General features: G+C 38.7%; 1 protein-coding gene across 5 annotated transcripts in view; it reads left to right on the top strand.

The window, feature by feature from the left end:
* The window catches only part of LOC139822752 (irregular chiasm C-roughest protein), a 188,182-nt gene that overhangs the window by 139,250 nt on the left and 31,229 nt on the right, over positions 1–17,703 (top strand). For all 5 annotated transcript variants that reach the window (XM_071794735.1, XM_071794736.1, XM_071794737.1 and 2 more), the window contains exon 2: positions 2,785–2,912. In XM_071794735.1, coding sequence (XP_071650836.1) covers positions 2,785–2,912 — 128 coding nt within the window. The remainder of the gene's footprint in view (positions 1–2,784; positions 2,913–17,703) is intronic.

Here is a 17,703-nt window from a genome sequence, read left to right as displayed (position 1 = left end):
CGTTGCTACGTCCGTTAACTGCTACATTAAAGCACGAGTAATGCTTTGGCAAAATACGGAGACAGAGTGAGATAGAGTGGTATTGCGAAAAGTACGTTATTAAAATAAAACGCAGGGTTTTTTTCCGTGCGTTCACGGCATACATTTCATAAACTACGTATTTTAACGTCATATTACATCTGTTTCTACCGCCTACCTTAATTTTTGAAAAATGAATTTATTAGACCGTGCGCGCACACGACGGGCGTGTGCTCTATTTCCGTAAAAATGAGATGTATTCTGCAACGTGAGCGAAGTTAGTTCGGAGTTGTAGTACATTATACCGGACACGCTGCAAGAATTTATGATAAATCTTTTTCAGCGTCGCGGTCGCTCTATCCTTTCTTTTGTTATCCGTAAAAATATATCCGCGCTTTAATACCTTCTTCCGCCCGCGTTCCTTTATTGCGAACGAAAAGTCCGATTAATTAAATTTAAAAATTAATCAAACTGCTCGTATTGCGTTTAAAGTCGGAATGAAATCTCGAAAGTATACAATAGCTCTCTTATCAGAGTGATTTCTTTTTCTAAGTCTTTACGAACTTCTTCCGGATCAAATTGCTATTTGTAATTCCGTTCTGCGCCAGCGAAAAATAATACTTTGACGGCGCGCCAGGATTTCAATTCGCCTCTGCCAATCCTCCTTCCGACGCCGCGCCCGCGCCGCGGTAATTTGTCCGTATCTGTTTGACTTTACTCAAGACTGCAGTCGTAATTATTATTGCAGATAGAAAGCGCGCTGCAATTTCGGTCCAAGTGTATTTGCGCGGCGCGCGCGGAGTACAGCTCGTCGCCTCGGCGTACAAATACAATTAACACGCGGAGCGTGTGCGCCGCGTCGCGCGAAGCGCCAAGCCTCGAATTTACTTTACGGGACCTGTTGCCGGGGTCCTCGAGCTTTGCCTTATTTCTCGCCGGCATTTTCTCCGGGACCGTATCGCTTTTATCAGCCCCCGCCGCCGCTTCGTTTTATCGATAACGGCCGACCGGTGCGCTATCGCGATGATTGCGCGGCGTGCTCGCGATTAAACTCGGATGAGGAACTTCTGTTTCGGTGTTAATGTGAAATTACGATTATGGTTTGAATCGTAGGTTCAATAGGTAACACGGAATTTTGGATAGCGATCAGTTTGGAATGTATGTTAAAGTTTTGAAATTTTATAGTGAGAGTGAAGAAAATAATTTTTAAATTTTTATCGACTTTTATCGACTATCCGCAGCCAAATCGCATTGCGAGAAATTTAAATCAATATAGTGAAATAAATTCCGACAAATAAACACGGATACATTTATCGAGAATTTTATATATGTAATATAAATGTGTGCATATATGCGTACATATATGTATGTATATCTATCGATACTCCATGTTTCTACTTTAAATTTTGTTGAATTTATCGTGTAAGAGACGGAAATATCATAAAATGCAACGGCATTATCAAATAGGAAATGCTATTTTTCTTTCGCATTTATAAATATACCTACTGTTGCAGTGCTCGACGAATCGCGCGAGTTCCATACGCCCACTGTTAATTTTGCAAAGTTATTTCCGCGAGCCGCATATGACGCGGCAGCGCGTTTTATTAATCATCTCCGGGACGGTGAAAAATTGAATTTTTAACGCCGCAATCCGACAAAAAGCGTACATTGCAATCCTGAAATTTTCACGTACCGTATACCGGCGCGGCAAAGCGACAATGCATCCGCATGCTTTCGTGTGTATCACATTTTGTCTAACGAGTATAAAATTGATATGTTTATTTTTTTATTAATTGTTTACATTAGTTTTCTATTTAACAATTTAATTTTTCCCGGCAACAATTTCGTGCAAAATTATATTTTACAATTAGCATTTTTTAAGTTACGTTTGCAAAACACCGAGTGCAGAATTAATTTTTTAAACAAATTTCTTTTATTACGAATTTAGAATAATTAACTTTTCAAAATTTAGACTCATAAAGGAAACAATTCAAAGTATTACTGTACGCTCTTTCTGAAATTGTTAAATTAATACGCGTAAAGTGTAACAAATCTAATTGGATTCTCGGAATTAAATATAAGAACTAAATGCGAGATATAATATTTTATTTTATATTTCTAAATAGTCAAGATTTTTCGACAAGAAAATCGATGGATTGTGATCAATTTGCATTAGTTTTATTATTATTTCAGAACTATGTAATTTAACGCGATTAATCACATTTAGATATTAAACCCGCTAAATTTAGTTTATCCGGAGAGAGAACACTCGGAGCGACGGAGAAATAATTAACGTCAACTAACGAGACGCGATTAATGCCTGCGCGTATATACACAAGTCTGCGTGCATCGTCGCATCGAAGTCAGTACCGTCGCGTTTGCCGTCATTCGATTAGCGCTAAATACAATTTATCGGCAAACTTAAAAGATGAAAACTGAAGATCGTAGCTTAGCACGGACCGAGTTAAATGAGTTTGCGAAGTTGCGAATTAAATAACAACTTTAACGAGGTTGCAGGCTGCCTTAATGCCCGGCTAAACCGTGCTTATATCCTGCCTTTACCATCTGTCTCTTCACTTAAGTGTTGACTGAAAAAAAAAACAAATCTTTTGTTTTTTTCGCAAAGAATATAAAATGAACGTTAGAGACAGAGACCAGTTAAAAATCGCGCACTTCAAGAAGCAACAAAGCGTTTACATTTCTATTATATAACATATAATTGTAATGCGTGAAGTTTTTCATTTGTCGTTACGTTATTGCTTGCAGTTTGCCATGGAATCCAGCAGTTTGAAGAAACGCCACAATACACCGAGGTCAATCCTGGCCAGGACGCCAAGCTGGTGTGTCGAGTCCTCGGGAAGAGAGGGCAGTGCATTTGGCAGAAGGATCAAAAGGTTTGCTATTATTATTTGATGTTACTTTCTTGCTCTAGAATTTTTAGTTTACTAATTGTAGAAAATGGAATGACACCTGGAACATGGTTTATGAAGCGAGATTTTATTCACAATCCTCCTATCAATCACTACATTTTTATCTTATCACAATGCTGATAAATACTTTTTATCAAAGTTAATTTATAAAGTGTATCATAAGTACCACGCCCCATCTCTGGAGAATGAATTGACGAAGTCAAAATAAGTCGAAAATAAAGAATGATTAAATAATCGGAAAATTTATTTGGATTGTTATCTTTATTTGAATTAAAAGTTTTAATTGTTTTGATAACAATAAGTTGAGAAGTTATACTAAAGAAGTACTATAGATTAGAAGTGGATATACTTTAGAAGTTTGATTGTATCTATTTAATTTTGATTTTGTCAATTTTGACGAAATTCATTTATTTTTCAGAGATGGGACGTGACTTATGACACCCTGTATAATCGCAACATTTATATAAAAATTAAAAGAACAGTTGTTAGAGCGGTTTATTTTATTATATAATATAATTATGAAGGTTTAGGCACTTTTATCAGCTAAAAACAAAAGAGACGTTCATGGTATCGCAAATGTGTACCTTTCTCGATCTTATCTTTTTCGGTATACATAAGCAAATTTGTCTGCAAACAGCTGACTGTAACGAGTTGTGAGTTGTGAATAAGAGAACAAACTTGAATTGATCGAAAGCGACATATATCGTCGAGCGTAAATACAGCGACATTGTTCTTTCAAAATGACCCGAAGTTCGGGGCACAAACGGGTAACGTTCGCTAGGTGCCGTGCGATTGCGAAAATTGAAAAACACGAGGCACAACAGAAGGAGCAGCTTGCGCGTGGTGTATCGTAACTCAGAGCATTTCATTGCTCCCGCTCCACTTCTCCAAGCCCACGGCAATCGACTTTTCCTCGTTCGCCTCGTGCAAACGCGTAAACTTCCAGATAAGTTTGTCGTGGCCGGAAGTGGACGTTATAGGACGCACAACGATAAACGCTCTCCCGCTCGTCGTGGATCTGAAGAGGAAAGGAAACCTGGCCGTTTCAAACTTTCGCGAAACTCTCCGCGAAACATTGTTCGCCGACTAAGTTCCAGCTAGACACCGCAGATTATTTTCGCGTATATCGTATTGTCCGCTGTTGTCTGTCGTTTATTCTTGCGTATTGTTCGTTATCTTCGTGTGGTTAACTTGGCCGAGCAGATATTGAAATATATCCTAACGTTGAAATTATTCCTGCGATTTAAAGATTCAGTGGTCGAGTGAAATAAATTTGTAATCTGTATGATCCACTTTAAATACGAAATCATAAGACTGACATTGCGAATTAAGAATTCACCCTCATTTCGCATTAAATTCTTCAATTGAAGAGACGAGTGAGATAGGATATTGATCAATTTAACGATTTTATTTATTTTTTACCGCGTATACATTAGAAAATCATTTTATTTTATTCAGAGCGCTTTTTTAATTAAGTCATTTGAAAAATCTAAGCTCTGCGTTATATAATAAAATTAAATTAATACAGTAATTTATAATAACAACAACATGTATTACTGAAAGTGCTTTCTAGCTACTTCTGTAGCTAACGTTCCAATCAGCATGAGGAATACGTGTAGCATTATAATAAGAAGATTAGTGCAAGGTATTCATTTAAGTTAATTCATTTTGTTCAAATAGTAAGATTTACTCGTGTAACTCGTATCTATTTAAATTCGGTACACCTCTACCACGCAAAAATGTTTTTATCTAAAACATGCATATACCCTTAATTCGAAGCTTTCGCTATTACGATTTATAGGAATACGCAGTTCACTTTGTGATATCGCGACCATAAAGTCACAAAGGAGTGATTTATGCGTGGTCCTTCGTTTGCCTGATCAGCCGGAATCTGGCGGTAACGCGTTTTCTCGCTTGATAAATTCCCGTGTGTGCGCGCGCGCGCGCGCGCACGCACGCACGTACGATAGCGAACCCAATATTTCACTTGGCTCAAAACGCAAATACCGAACCGCTCGGCGCTCGAGCGTCGACCACACCGGCGCGCGGCGTCCGGTTTAGCGGACGAAAGTTAAAATTTCAATTAAATCGACGCGACATCAAAAACAGCGCTTCCCGTCGTCGCGTCGGCGTCGCGTCGGATCGCTGCCGCTTTTCGAAAACCGGCTTTCCGTGTTCGCGTCAAGTCGCGCCCCGTCGCATCCTGGTGTCCCTCCCTGAATTATTGCACCGGCGTTTTGTACCACGTACATTTATAACGTATATATCTATAGAGATGCTCGTAATGGAGAATAACACGATCCATGGATCGCGATGTATCCACGTTAGCGGTCGCGTAAATCCGCGATACATTTCTGGAAGGCGGCCGCAGGCCGACTTGTATCGATAGGGTCTTGCGTCCTCCTCTCTCTCTCTTTCTCTTTCTATAGATAACCGCAAACACGGATGAATCTTCCCGATGCGCGCCACGTACTGAAAGCCGAAGCCGGATATATATTTGTACGTCTGGCGCTTGATTGGAGATGAGACGGGCCGGAAACCGTGAAAATACGGAATGATGCGCAGCATCCGCGGAAGCTGCGCGACGAAGAAAAAGCAAGGGGGGATAGGTAGACGCTTGATTGGCATGCTCGCGGCGTTCTATGCAAAGTCTCTTGAAGTGGTCTTGAAGCTGTCTCTCTCTCTCTCTCTCTCTCTCGCTTCCGCGGATGCAATACTTCCGAGTTTAATCGAACTCGATTTCAGACGATTTTGAAAGCGTTTTAAGAGAGAGATGTGTGTGTTTCTAATATTTTATCTGTCGTAATCTTTCATTATTTATACGCAGTATAAATAATCTACTATTTTCAAAAATAGGTCTTTACACAACTTTATCCATATAACGTGCTGGAATTCAATTTGATTTAAACGCAGTAAATAAATTGCAGAAAGAATGAAAATCCTACTATCTTAAATAATTTTTATTAAGATGATATGATTTTTTATCTAAGATAAAGATTATTATACTTTATATTTTTTCATCTAGATAAGATAAAGATGCTTTTATTTTGTTATTTGGATAAATTATTCAGATAATTTTATCTAGATACGAATTACGAACGTTAACATTATTAACACTGTTTATACGCGAATAAAACACGAGAAACAAAAGAGACGTTCTCTCTCTAAAGATACGCTTTGATAAAGAACTAACAGTAATACATCGTTTCAAAATTTGTTTTATTTTGGGTTACGTATTAATTTCTTTTCATTATGGCCACAAATTGAAACGGTTGTTTAGTCGACGAGATGACCATTCACCATTGCCCCGCTTTCTCAAGTGAATTTTATCGCGTCCCTAAAAATCTTCCCCTAGATATTTAATTAACTCGTAATATCATTAAATTGCGCCGGTCTTTGCGAAGTTTCTCGGCCCATCGTTCTCAAACAACTTGTATCTAGTGTCACACGTCCGGATATGCACTCGTGTTACACGGAAGTGCCATGTTGGAGGACGTTAATCTCGTTGAAGTTAAAAAGTTTCACTTGGAAAGCGGAATTTCGTTCGCCTCTTGCGAGGATTTAAGCGCAACGTGATCTTATTGTATTAAGTTTAAAGCTAAAACGCGGGCCTTCACAGCTCTCTTCCGGCGGTTTCCTTTCTCCCGCTCTTTCTTTCTCTTCCCCGCGGTAATCACCCGGCACGCGTTTCATCTCCTCGAGGATAGACGATCGTAAATTTAGTGTAAGCCCGTGCGCGACATTTATACACTGCGTAAAGCCGAGAGGAAGGAAAGGAGAACTTTTCTCTCTCTCTCTTCCTTCTCGAAAGAACCGCGAAGACGGACTGCAAAGCGCGCTCTAAATTGAAGTCGTTACAACAAAAGTTCCGTTTCTTTTACCGCGAGGAAAAAGAAACGGAACTTTCGTAGCCGGGGATGAAAAGCCGCGACGAATCCGGAAAACGAGCGCGTATGCCTGCAGAAGGATGATCGTGGTCGAAACGGGGATGATAAGAAGCGAGGTCGGTGAGTAAAACGCGGCTATCTCGTCGTGAGAGATGCGAAAGGACGAATTCTCGAGTAGAACGTTCCGAGTTTTAATTCTCAACGGTCTCTTCCTTCCTCGCTTCCGCGCGGGAAATCGCGTAACTTATTTTCAAAATGACGGCAATATTTAAAGTCGATCCGTTAAAAAATCTCTCATGTGTCTATATCGTATTTTCAGACGAATTACGAAAAGTTTTAGTTTTTTTTTATTAACAATCTCGCTAAAAATTCATGCATCAACTTTGTGCGGGGACGACGATACAGTTACTCTTTTTCAGCGACATGAAAAACATTTGGGGAACAGACATTCAGAATTGCAATAATTAAAGTGCTCGTTCACGCGCCGCTCGCGCTTACGAGCGATGAACATTGTAACGGTATCGCGCGTTGCAATTTTCGTTTTATTACTATCGATTACTGTTTACTGCAGATGTTTGTTTCAACGGCCATCGGACTGTGAATTGCTGTGAATAATATATACTTATGGGCATAAATGCGTTTCGCTTTTGTAATTATTGTGGAGAACACTCGGTCGAGAAGTCGTTAGTCCATATGATTCAATTAGTCGTGAATAAAAAAAACACATACAATAGTAATGAACAATACCTATATACTAATAACGATTAAATATAAATCAAAAATAGCTGCAAGATTTATTTGGGTTACTTATTGTTATTATCGAAAAAGTTGATGTTAATAATTATTTTACAAAGTAAAATGAAATCGCAGATGGACTGACGATTACGTTTGCAAAGTAAACGCCTTTAGAATTGCCTGAAGCTTGTGTCACATGTGTTCGCTGTATTTCAAAGTTTTTATAACTCCATAAAGAAGTTTCTATATCTGTACCTTAGAGGTAAAGAATCGTATCTCCAGTTTTTGTCAAAATGGAGTTAATACATTTTTCGATATAATAGGAGCTTAAAGTGTATAACGGTAAAGGTCTTGTGTCTATTATTACTAGTTTCTAAGATACTACGTTTAGAAAAAGTCGTATTGAAAAATTTACAGTGTATAATTTTTAAACCGAGTACAGCATGTTATTAGCAATTGTAGTACTGTTAAAGATGTCAGTTAAATTACTTTATCAAAAACTTAATAAATCAAGTCGTTACTTTTGTTTTATATCTAAAAAAGTGTATTATTTCTTTATTTAAAACTTCAGAGAAAACCTTGCTTTCTCATAATAATGGAGATACGATTCTTTACTTCTAAGGTGCAGATATACAAGGTGTTTCCTAAGTAAATACAAAAAATTGAAGGGGATATCCTATGGGTTATTTTAGGAAGAAACTACTTCGTTTTCAAAATATAGGTTAAAGTTGTGAAAAAAATATGAAAAATTCAAAAATCTAGAAAATGTTTAAAGATATTTTATTCAAATTTGCTGTGCGTACATGTGTTAATAAGAACCATTTTCTAGTACCGATAAAACATTTTTAGATCCATTAGGGGCGTGCGTCTTTGATACCCCGTATTTTGAACCTTTTCTTTCTAAAATAAGCCATGGAATATCTCCTTCAATTTTTTGTACTTACTTAGGAAACACCCTGTATATTATTACTGTGTATATTACATGGAGGGGTAAAAACCACAGTGGTGTAAGTCAAATTTTTTAAAATATTTTCTCGTGTGCATAGATGCAATTTATATATTGTACAGATTGCATCTATGCACACGAGAAAATATTTTAAAAAATTTGACTTACACCACTGTGGTTTTTACCCCTCCATATACATTATATACACATATACATATATATATATATATATATATACATATATTAGATATACATACATATTTTCAAAACAACGTTTAAAAGAAAAGAAAAACGTTTTAACGGTGATAAACAAGATTAACAAAAATTTTTATAGAAATTAGAAATAACAAAACAATTAATGATAATAAAGAATTAGCGTTGTTACATCGAAATTTCCTTCTGGCTGCTAAACACAAGTGTACCGCAAAGGATTAAATGCCATGTGAATCATCGCGACACCAATGGTCGATCTCGGAAAAAGCCAGCGCGAGGGAGATTGTCTGTCTCGAATACGAGGAGAAAAAGGGCTGGAAACGCGTACTAGCGGTGTTCGCATGTTAATAATGGAACCGCGGCGCAAAGACCAAAGAGGGGAGGTCGTCGGTCGGTTTTCACGGTGAATTCGAGGGCTAAACAAAAGGGGAGGACTACATTGAGCGCAGGGCGCAACCGGCGAAGTGGACGGATGAGAGGCGCGCGCGGCACGAGTGGCCTCTCTCACGGCTTTGGATATTTATCGTCAGCCGTCGCTGCATCTTTCCGCGCGGTATGGGCCATTGTGGTGTGCGGTGTGCTCCGCGCCGAAAGAGCACGCCCGCCTATGACTGCCTATGACTAAATACTCCTGAAGCGGAGAAGCAGCACAATATATCCGGTATTATACGCTTGTGTACACACCGGCGCGGCGCGCGGCGTATAGCTATAGCTGCGGCGGCACACGGCGCCGTATGCGACCGCAGTGCGTACATTAATTTGCATATTAATTTGCAAAGGTAAGCCGACCTCAGTGACATCTGGATTAGAGAAAATATCGGCGGCGATATACCTACTACCTACTAGGCGGGCTCCCACTCGCGTTACCTTGGGAATTATTTTACGACGGAATTCACCTTTGTTCCTGATTGCGCTTCGAAATGAAATTCCGCGATGCGCTTTGTTACGCGCCGAGGCGGGACGGAACGAATTCACAAAATTGCATATGCATATTATTTATAATTAATGTTTCGTAACACCGCGCGGCGGAGACGCTCGGGTCTCCGTAATCGCGCTGTATTATCCTGCGGTACTATCCCGATATCGCCGCGCGCTCGCGAGACAATGCGCGAAACGTTTGTTCAACTTTTTAATTGTGATATGAAAATTTCATAAGTGCATAGTTAATGTAAACGTATACGTAGAGAATACGCGACGCCCTTGCCGTTGTAAACTTTCACAGGCACGCATACGGGAGCGAGTGTGCATGCGTACGTGCCTCAGCGACGCGTGAACTAATTTGCATATTAATTCATGTAGATAATCTGTTTTAATGACATCTGGATTAGGGAAAATGTACGCTTAATATATCACCCTCTGGCATCTCGAGTGGCTGGGGCGTATTTCTCGTGTACTAATAGATTTCGATTATCTGACGTACGCGTCGATAATTCTATAGGGTATCGACACCGCGCGAGGCCTGACGGCGCGATATCATCGCGAGATCAGGCGCGAACAGGTTCTCGAAAAGAAACCAAGTTTTAGAGAAGAATTATTTAACTTGAATCAGGTGTAATAATTTCATGCGAATAATTACTCTCTAAAAATCGAAGAGTGAAATGCAAGTGTAATGAAATGTAAAAATTGAACCTGTGCACTTCGATTCGTCACTCTAAGAAAGAGTAAAATTGCGCTCTATAAATTGGAGTGAAATCGCACTCCATTTGAGTGAAAGGGCACTCTTTTCGAGTGCAGTAGATCAGTGTCCATTAGGAATGAATTATCACTCTACAATTTTTTGAATGGAAAATTTCAGTCTACTAGTCATTTATGGGTCATTTATGGGTCGATCTTTAGTCAATCATGATTCACTATAGCTTTAGAGTAAGATTGTATCCGATAGAGTAATCTTTCTAAAAATTTGAGAGTGAATAGAGTGACAATCCTCTCTTTTGGAGTGACTAACATCGCAACTCTAACATATTAGTGGCGAAACCACTCTTATGAGATTTAGAGAGTAAACTTGATTTCGAATACGGAAGTCTTTAATCATAATTTTGTCGATGCTGGAGCTTCGAGTTCAATTCGTTTTTTTTTCCTAAAAATTTATTCTCCCGCAAAAATATTGTCTGTTGACTGGAGAAGGAGGCGAACGGAAAAAATATAGTGGCAATACGGCAAATACATTTTTTTCTTCCGCTCACTTGCAGATCTATCTCCATTATCGGATCGAGTCTTTCGGAACGGAGACTGCTCTCGATATTCCGCAAGACAGATTTTTCATTAAGATTTATGTACCGCCGAGAATACGACCGGTAATTTTTCAATTCCGTTCGCAGCAAAACCGTAATGAAATATTACGCGCGGGATTTAATGCGCCCCGAAATGCTTCTGCAGCCCGGGAATGAAAAAGCGGCCCTTCATTTTTATATACATATATATGTGTATATAATCCACTATACATCAATCTGTTAATTATGCATAAATCAATATTTGCATCAATAACGCGAGTGTCTAACAGCGTTAATAACATTTTTACTTCGAGGCTGCCTTGCAAGCAAAAATTCGCGCGGTGGAATTTTTCTCGAGAAATAAATTTTCTGGTAAAGCGTGCATAAATATTTGTTATTCCGGCATACTTAATGAGCAATGTGAAAAAAATTTTCATCACCCCCTCCCCCTGCTATATGCAAATTCGTCATGATATAAAGCCTGCGCGCGCTTGGAAATATGCTAATTCGCCGGCGTCGTTTTGTGAGCTCTCGATATTCAGTGCTGTCGGTCCTCCTTCACGCCTGTCGACTATTTCTTGCTTAAGCCGAGATTGCCCAAGCCAGATTAACTTTATTCAGAAGTGTAGTGTACATACATTTTTTTAGCATCTTCTCTTAGATCCAAATATTTCTTTAGGATTTAAATATATTTCCTTTTAGAAACGTACAAAATACAATTTTATTGTGTAATTTTATTGTGTAAATGTAATTATCTATTTATTTCGAGAAAATATTTATTGGAATATTTATATATAATGCATCTTACGACCGATATTTGAAATCCTATTTTGTCGATAAGTATCAGTGATTACAAAACGTATTATTAAAGTTATAGAAATTTATTCATTGTTAATTTGTAGATTAATTAAATTATAAAATAATGGGTTTAAAACGGGTTTTAATTACCAATTTGCCGAAGCTCTTGTCAGTGGCGTCTTTTGAATTTATCATTGGATATTAGAGAGAAACAAAAAGCTTAAAAGCAGTGAACAATATAATTACGGAACTAATTTTTATTATTTAGGCATACCGCGTTAGTTACGATATAAAATGTATTATACAAAAGACGGCGAGCGAAGGATATAAATTTATAATTATCTCAAATATTATTGAGCAAGCAATATGCCTTCGGCGACGAAAGTATAACTTTTTATTACCGAATTTTTCGATAACATAATAAGAGAGTGCTCGGCACGTTCAATGATTTTGCATTACTGTTGTAATTTAACCGCGACACGAATTTTGCCGCAATATGTGTGTCGTTTAATACGTGACAAATTGCAAAGTACGCGAAACATAATTTATTTAAACGATCTGCATCGAAACATTTTATTAAAGAATTCTTCTCGCTGGGAAATAACTCGCGTAATGACCCATTCACGGGCGGACTGCCTTAAATAATTCAGATTTTTCTAAAATGTCGAGACGTTTTAGAGACGTAAACGCGCCTTGAATCGAGCGAGGTAGCTTCTTTGAAATTTTCGATGGAGGAGTCTTCGCGTGATTCTACTTATCGGAAACAACAATGCAAATATCGTCCGATGCTTCTCGAACTCCGTTAGGAATGGGCGAAGGGAGGCGACCTGGGACCTGGGACTTGAATACCGTATTACTATCTCCAGGCAGCGACGAAGGTTTTTCGCAGTGGGTGATCCTGAGACGAGATCGCCTCCGAAAGCCCGGAGATTTATGCCCTGCGCGGTTTCTCGTTACTTCCTCAACCAAATATCTTCTCTTTCTCTCTCTTTCCCCCTGACTTTTCTCTCACCCGTTCTTTCCCTCAGCGGTCTCTGCTCATCCACCACCTCCGTCCCTCCTTTCCGGCTTGACTTTCTCCCACGAAAGTGAATATTTATGAAAGATGTAAATAACGAGCGGGATAATTTTCCCTTCGCGAGCCACTCTTGTTTACAATACAAACTCTTTTCCTCCTACTCTTTCTCTCTGTACGTTCCCGGCATTTCTTGTCTCGAATTCTCTAACCACATCGTTTCCGTTTGTTTCGTTCTCCGCGCATTGTTTGCACTTTCTGCGACATCGCGCCGCCGGATGCAACGCATCTGTTTTACGCGTTGAAAAGCACCACGGTAGAATCTTTGACCTGCGAAAGCTTTCAGAGACGATGTTTGATTTGGTGATTTAGCATTTCGTGAGATATCCACGAAATGTCATTCAAGAAATTTCGAGTCAACTGTTGATAATATAACACACGAATTATTATAATTATTATTTTGCTTTGTATGTGTGTCGGCCATTTATTACGCGGCAGTCATTCGCATAAATCGACTTTCAGCATCAGCGAATGCACAAAGTGCTTTCGATTTCTTTCCGACTTCCTGCAATGCACGGCTATGCAAAAAAGTCTGAGCAGCCGTCTCAAAGCGGCGGAATAGCGGATTCGCGGAGAATTAATTTCGCATTAATATTTGTTCTCGATATATTCGTAGACGATGCACTATCTCGGCGCGCTATTTCAGCCAATCTCAGTCGATAAATCTTTTTGCCGTTGCATGCTTGTGATGATTTTTGCGAATTGAAAGATGAAAAAAAAAACGGTAAATTACTTAACAGGAACGATCAATTTGAGAAAACGTTTCATCACGGAATCCTTATTACAAAGGCACGAAATCACTTTCGCGAAATAAATGTGCGGGATTCACTTCGCCTAATTATCCATTTATTTCCCGAAAATTACTGCTTTAATCGCATTTTTCGTGTAAATATATTATAACATAGACTCGTTTCTCTTTTACTTTGTGCACGCGATACACGGATTGTTACTATTTGAAATCGTAACATTCGTAACTCAATATCTGACTTGTTACTTTAGCCCGTTTTAAAGTAGTGGAACACTTTTATTTACTGTTATTTTTATAAAAATTCATACAGTGTTTTAGATATTTTAAGGCAGTTTCAATTTTTTAAAAACTGTCTGTGGAAGTTCTAACTTGTGCAAACTTTGAGATATTGAGCTAAATTTTCTAAAATGAATATAGAGTATTATTAAAGAATGGTTTTGATTTTGATAATAATTGGTAAAAGGGTCATTTTTTATGAAATTTTGAATATAAAATTTTTTAAAAATAATTATTTTTTAAGTGTTTTTAATTTAAAAAAGTGTACAAATTAGAAACTTGCACAGGAAGCCAATGTATTATATGTTTATAATTTTGCTAATTTCTCATAGAGTTTTATGAGTAAAAAAAAAAAAATGGTGAAGAAGCAATGTGCAACATTGTTGGAAAATTTTTGTACTTTTGTTAAAAAAGGTCCTTGTTACAATTTTTGTGTAAAATAATCAACACATACATTCGTAGATTTAACAGATGCCTGCTATGTTAATTAAACTTAACAAATTTAAAATATAAAATTATTAAAATAATTTAAAAAATAAATATGTTAAAGTAACACAATTTGAATGCATTTATTAAATGTGTTAAAATTTACAGAAAAAGAGTGTTGATTTTACTCTATAACAAAAGTGGGAATAAAAATTTACAGAAAAAGAGCGTTAATTTTATCTTACAGTCTTAAACATAAAAGTTATGTTAATTGTACACATAATTAACCTCAAATTAACCTCCAAATTACATTTTCTTTCGGTTGAAATGTTTTAATATAGTATCGGTGTTACTATTTAACACATCCATAGTATGTTAAATTAACACAAAAATTTGCGTGGACCGTTTGGGACATGTGATTTATGTGATATTTAACACAAATTTTCCAACAGTGAAGTTTCTAATTTGCACACTTTTTTTTTTTTATTCAAATAATATTCTGACGTAATAAATTTGTCATTACAATTAAATTTGAAAATTCTAGAACCTTTCAGTATACACCAAGTGTTTATAAAGAACTGAAGAAGATATGACAAATGTTATTAACAAAACGTTATTAAAAGTACGTACATAAGCGAGTAAACAGTGAAATCAACTTCGTGGAAGGCGGCGCACTATCCATGGAAAGTGAGAGAATTAAAAACAGAACGCTATTCGCGGAAAACTGCTCAAGGAAGTCACCGTTGTTCACTGAAAGGATTAAAATCCGTGCACCTTCATGGATACAGCGCTCGCTTACTTACCGGAGAGAGGAAGGGCCCTCCCGCTTTCCTTTTTCTTTCTCCCTCGCCCGTTTCCCAACCGTCTTCGCCCTCTTCAGCCCGCCGAACCTCTTCGATGTTCTCTGTGTTCTCCCGGAGAGGCCGCGACCAGCAATCAACGTAATGCACCCGCAGACACAACCCTGCCCACCCCCGTCGGCGCACACAGACGCAAATGCAACCATAGGCGCGCGTGTACGCTGACGAACACAGGCTCGGTACGGTACGGGTACGGCAAACGGCCAGGGTACATACCTCCGGGCCAAAGGCCCCGATAACACGAGAGTGCCCCGGAGTAATGCAGACGCAATGGCAATCTCTTCGAGAGCAACGAAATAGATCGTAGGACGTAGACCGATAGCGCAAAACCATCGCGGCCAGTATAAGGCAGCCAAACTCTTTCTTTCTTCTTTTCTTTTTCCTTCCTTCCTTCTTCTCGAAACCTTCCTTAGAATTCTAAGTAAGCTCGCTCGTCACTATAACGGCGAATCCTTCTGGTAAACCTAACCCGAAAAGTTCGTAACTTTGATATTTGTTGCGCGCAGATGCTCCTCCATTCTTTGTGTATTTGCAAGATCCTCGTGGGGGAGAGAAGAATATATTCGGCTCTGAAATTTAAGGGAAGGAACTTGTTCTCTATTCGGTGCGCGTTGCAAAAATGCCTTTGCGTATGCGCGCGTTCGGAAAACTGTTGGCCTAATTGGCGGTTTGGCTTCTTAGGATATCAGAGAAGTTAGTATGCATGCGGCTTCTTCACAGGCGTGGTCCGCGAAGCGTGCGACTACGGAAATTCCGTATAACTTGGACGGTTAGATAAAAATCCTGCATAATTTGCGATGCGAGACACGTAATGTATTCTAGATAATATATTCCGGAAAAGAGAATAAGTATATAGGATCTTTCATTAAAGAAAAATTATGAACTTAAACTACCTTTAATTTCACCACTGCGTATTTTAATTTCGGGTGAATTATTTTTTATCAGCTGCATTGCACACACGAAAATTTAATTCACGAAAATTTAAGGAATTAATTAATTAAACTTTTTATACTTTAAATAAAATGTAGCCCGGGAATTAAGCTCCATAAATATAACATATTGTTATAAGTAAAATATTTGTTACAGCTAGTGATATATTACTGTAATAATGTTTATGCATTCTCTGATAATGTTCCTTCAATTTCATTGCGAAAGGTTGCGAGATAGCGTAGACATTTCGTGTAACGCGACAGAATGAAAAGGAGATTATTTGAGAATGATACGATATTAATCTGACAATGACCTAGGACGTTAATTCGTGCTGCTAGTATATACTATATAGACGTCGTTTCACCCTAACACCAGGCAGAAGTACGCGCCAGCAAACTCATTATTCTTCTTGTCCTGAGGGCGCGGCGCATATCCTGCGCGCTCTCCTCGTCTATGCGCGAATAATCTTCGCCAGGATTTCGCCATTGTATTATTGTGTCTGCCACCGAGTGATAAACTGCGCATTCCGCAGGGAACACCGCTCCGCTCATTACTAATATAGTCGCACGACGGCGTCGTCCTATCGTAGTTAACGGAGCTCTCATTGCGTCCCCTGAGAAGCCCCAAGTTAAGGACTCGTCCGCTTCAAAGCGGACTATCCCGCGCGGGAATTCCCCCCCCTCCCCCCGTAAAAAGAATCTGGATTCTTGAATTGAGTATATCACGAGCGGCGTTTTCATCCCGGAAGTAGCGAGACGTGCAGAAGGAATGGATTTATTTTCCACCAGCAGACACATGATTGCGTGCTCCCTCATTTAACTCGCTATTTTTTTTAGGAAAAACAGAAATCTGGAAATAAATGTTGACAGAATTCGAAATAAAAAATATTCAGTTGAATTAAAATTGATTTGCTCGCCAAAGTTACATTTTATCGTACATGTTTGCATAACTTCTCATTAGATTTTGCTCGAGGCAGTATAATAATAAATATGAGAGAGAGAGAGAGAGAGAGAGAGAGAGAGTGTGTGTGTGTGTGTGTGTGTGTGTGTGTGTATGTTACAGTAATGTTCTTGCAATTTTTTTATCGAATCGGTCTAACTTAATAAAAACGAATAAGTAATTTGCAACGCGAATTCAATATCTTCCGCCAGCAATACGCAGGCGTTGCTAATTCAAGACAGTTGCAGTGGGCATAGACGGATTACGAAAACTCATTAACCGACTAATACCTTTAAACGAAGGAGCCTTTTCGCCGTGCACACGTTCCAATGGAGCCGTCGCAAACTTGCGGATAAAACAATCTGACCCCGACCGATACGCCGATATACACGGTGTACAATAGCCGTAGCGATAACGTATCGCCCGAAGCTGGGTTGAAAGGAGAGGATAGGCGACTGAGCGTGGAAGAATCAATTTATTATCACGGTAAAAGAGAAGGAATGCAAGCAGGTATTATTACAGAGTTTCCGAACATTTAATCATAAATATCGACAACGATGAGGCTGAATAAAATTACTTTACACGAGCAAAAACAGATATGAAGTGCCGAGGCAAGCGAGATATGAGCATATAACGTGAGATTGCTCGGAAAGTCTTAATTTTACTTTTGGGAAGAGGTACAAGAAAGCTTCCTTGATTTCGCGGGAGACAA

The sequence above is a fragment of the Temnothorax longispinosus genome, chromosome 12 (genome assembly GCF_030848805.1).
Source record: "Temnothorax longispinosus isolate EJ_2023e chromosome 12, Tlon_JGU_v1, whole genome shotgun sequence".
NCBI classification, from domain to species: domain Eukaryota; kingdom Metazoa; phylum Arthropoda; class Insecta; order Hymenoptera; family Formicidae; genus Temnothorax; species Temnothorax longispinosus.
This window is presented reverse-complemented; position numbering and strand designations above follow the sequence as displayed.